Source organism: Bipolaris sorokiniana (assembly GCF_000338995.1).
Source record: "Bipolaris sorokiniana ND90Pr unplaced genomic scaffold COCSAscaffold_76, whole genome shotgun sequence".
NCBI lineage: Eukaryota > Fungi > Ascomycota > Dothideomycetes > Pleosporales > Pleosporaceae > Bipolaris > Bipolaris sorokiniana.
In genome coordinates, this window is record NW_006911970.1 from 1 (window position 1) to 3,134 (window position 3,134).

Here is a 3,134-nt window from a genome sequence, read left to right on the forward strand (position 1 = left end):
GCTCGTCGCCAAGCACTCTCTTGCGAGTCTGCATCATTTGCACAAACAGCTCTTCGGCCTTAGCCCAGTGCCCTTGGTTACTGTACGTCGCCGCCAGGTTGGCCATGCTGGTCAGCGTGGAAGGATGCTCGTCGCCAAGCACTCTCTTGCGAGTCTGCATCATTTGCACAAACAGCTCTTCAGCTTCCTTATACCTCCCATCATCGTATAGACTCATGGCACATTTCCATACAAGATCTGGCCTTTTCTTGTCGTTATCGTCTGTCTGGCTGTGCGAAAGAGCATATAGGGCATGCGGAAGCAAGCGCCTCCACTTGCTTCTATTACTATGATCACAGTTCGGAAACACCTGGACCAACTGTGTGATGACGCGTTGAGTCCAATGTTGGAGCTGTCCCTGAGCTTGTAGTCTAGCACGTAGAGCATCATGAACTAGCCTATGGACATCTAGTGCTGATTCGGCTGGGCGCCTAGTGATAAGCGCATACTTGTCCAGTATCTTAATGGAATTTTCCCGGGCCTGCGGCGACGATGCCTCAAGAAGGTCGAGCGCAATGTCTTTTCGATCTACGCATGCAGCAAGGAAAAGATAGTCTGCGGCGATCGCGTTTCTATGGCGAACTTGGCTGATAGATAGCGATAACGTAGCAGCAATAGGGCTTTCTAGACCGCAGTTCTGCGGCCTGTGCTCGAGCAAGTCGTTGTTGTACTCGTGAACTATGCTTTTGTGCTTGTCGAGTTGTGTTGCGTACTCCTGCATAGTCATCTCACTAGCGCTTATACACGCGGCTGCATGCACGATTGCTATAGGCAGGTATAAAAGCTCTCTAAGCAAGAGGACTGACTGTTGTTGCTCCATAGGTGAGAGTGGCCTTGACAAACTATTTTGCAGCATTCTTAACGCCGTGTCTGCCGTTAGCTCATGTAGCGCTATGATATTTTGTGGAGCAAGCGTCTTAGCTATTTTGGTGCTTGTTGTTGTGAAGATTACAGAACATCGTGTGGACTGTGGCAGGTAGTCAGCTAAGCCTATCGCATCTACCGTTGACGAGCTGCTAGATAGTAGAGTGATGTCATCTACATTGTCGAACACTAGCAAACACTGCCGCTCCCTCAGCTCTGCCACACAGTACTTTATGACCTGCTTCATATCTGCTAGATCACTATTATTCCATCCAGGGATACTAAGCTTCTGCGCAACGCTTGCATACGACTGGTAGAGGCTGTCCTTGTAGCTCGCATCTATCCAGAACACCGCGCAATCTATGTTGTGCTGCCTTGCTCGGTGTGCAACCTCGAGCGCAAGCTGTGACTTGCCCGTTCCGCCAGGCCCAACGATCGCTAAGGTGGTAGTGCTTTGCTTATTGCTGAAGAGCTTCGCCTCTAGCTCCGCGAGCTGCGGTTCACGGCCCACAAAAGACTTATTACGCGAGAATGGAATGATCGACGGTGCGCTGCTAACTCCCTGTATCTCAGCCTGCAGTCTTTCTAAAGCGCTCTCCTGTCCTTCGCCATACGTTGCAGGCATAGAGACGCTAAGAAGTCCAAGTAAGCAGTACACTATATCTTCTTCCTCAGTCGTTACGCGATTTTCGGCCCATCGCATGCGCTCAGATGTGCTAAACTGGTTGAGGAGACAGTTGCGCAGCGCTGCAAGCGGAATGCTAGTGATGGTGTGGAGTAGTTGATCGAGCGACGTTTTGTCGCCTATGCGCAGTCCTTCGCGCGAGAAGAACTCCACTGATAATGGCGCAATTAGCTCTTGCAGTGTCCACCCGCGGGTGAACCATGCGCTTGCACGGAACGACGCCTCCCAGTCGCTGCGCTGCGCTAGCTTTGTTGCAGTCGACACCGACACATCTGACAGAAAGACGTAGCATCGCGTCGCATTCTTGTACCACTGGAACATGGAGTTGATGGCCCTTGAGCGTTCGTTGTTGTTCCATCTGTCGATGCAGCATGTGTCAATCCAGAAGTACTGCAGCTCGTCCTGTGCCGCCTGCCTAGCGCAAAACATAAGCTTCTTATAGCCTTCCTCTTTCTCCTTGTACATCTCGCTTGTTATATCTTCGATGAGGATCTCTGAGTCGCTCCATCTATGGGATAAGATGGCGTAGGGTGGAATGCGTTTGCCGCGAAAATCTGTCAGGACGAGCCTGCTTGACGCGTTAAAGTGAAGGAGTCGCATAAAGTGTGTGGCCTTATTTTAGTTAAAGGAAGAGGAGAGTGAGTAGCTTTACTAAGTTAGGTGTATAACAATAAGACCATGACGAGGCAGAGCAAGCTTAAACTGGGCTCCCATGAAGGCAGCCTTAGGAGGCTGTGCATCTAGCCAGGCTGAGGGGGCTGAATACGTGGACCACTCAGAGCCGTTCCGCCTCACAGTTTGCACTTAGACTGTGTTTACCCTGTCGATATATCTTAGAAAACGTGCATGCATAAGTAAAGCGTAAGTAGGCAGAGTATATAAGCAAAAATTATCGTTGTAGCTCGCCGCAATACTCCTATTAGCGGAACAGCTTCTAGCACGACCTAAGTCGTGATAATATAGAACTAACATCGTATCGCATGCGCATTAAACATACTACAACACGCTTTAGAGAAGAAGTTGAATGCGCTGCCAAAGAGTAGTACTAGATTGAGCTTGCCACTCCCTAGCAGTAAACGCGTATGTACGACTAGGGAAGTGCTGCCGGAAACAAGAGCTGCCTAGGGCACAATGCTCAAAGCCGCAGTGCTCAGCCACAGCGCGCAGCAAGGGTCGCAGACATCTCAGCACGCTACTGTAGCTAAAAGCTCGCTTAAGATGCACGGCCAGGCAGCTGCGTCGTGACGATTCTGCCGTCCGCGCGGAGTGAGTGAGTGAGTGAGTTGTATTTAACGTCTATATATAAAGCCTCCCTTGGGGCATGTAGACGGGCTATGCCTATGGCTTGCCGTACTATGCCTAGGATGCCTATTCTTATTTACATGATTGTAGTGGTCTAGTAATGGTCGTTCCGCCTGTTGATCGCCAGTACAATGTGCAGTAGGCGTGTATCCGCCTTTAGTTGTTGTAGCTGATGCTTACTAAGGAGTGTGTAGTAGTTATAGATGACATAGGAAAGAGAAAGAAAGAAAAAAAAAAAAAAAAA

The 3,134-nt window shown here is 49.7% G+C and overlaps 1 protein-coding gene across 1 annotated transcript; it reads right to left on the bottom strand.

The window, feature by feature from the left end:
• COCSADRAFT_326967 (uncharacterized protein) lies at positions 1 to 2,265 on the bottom strand (the record flags this gene model as incomplete). Its single annotated transcript, XM_007707987.1, has 1 exon — positions 1 to 2,265. A coding segment is annotated over exon 1 (2,188 nt), but the record flags the coding sequence as incomplete, so codon positions are not given.
• Positions 2,266 to 3,134: the final 869 nt, after the last annotated feature.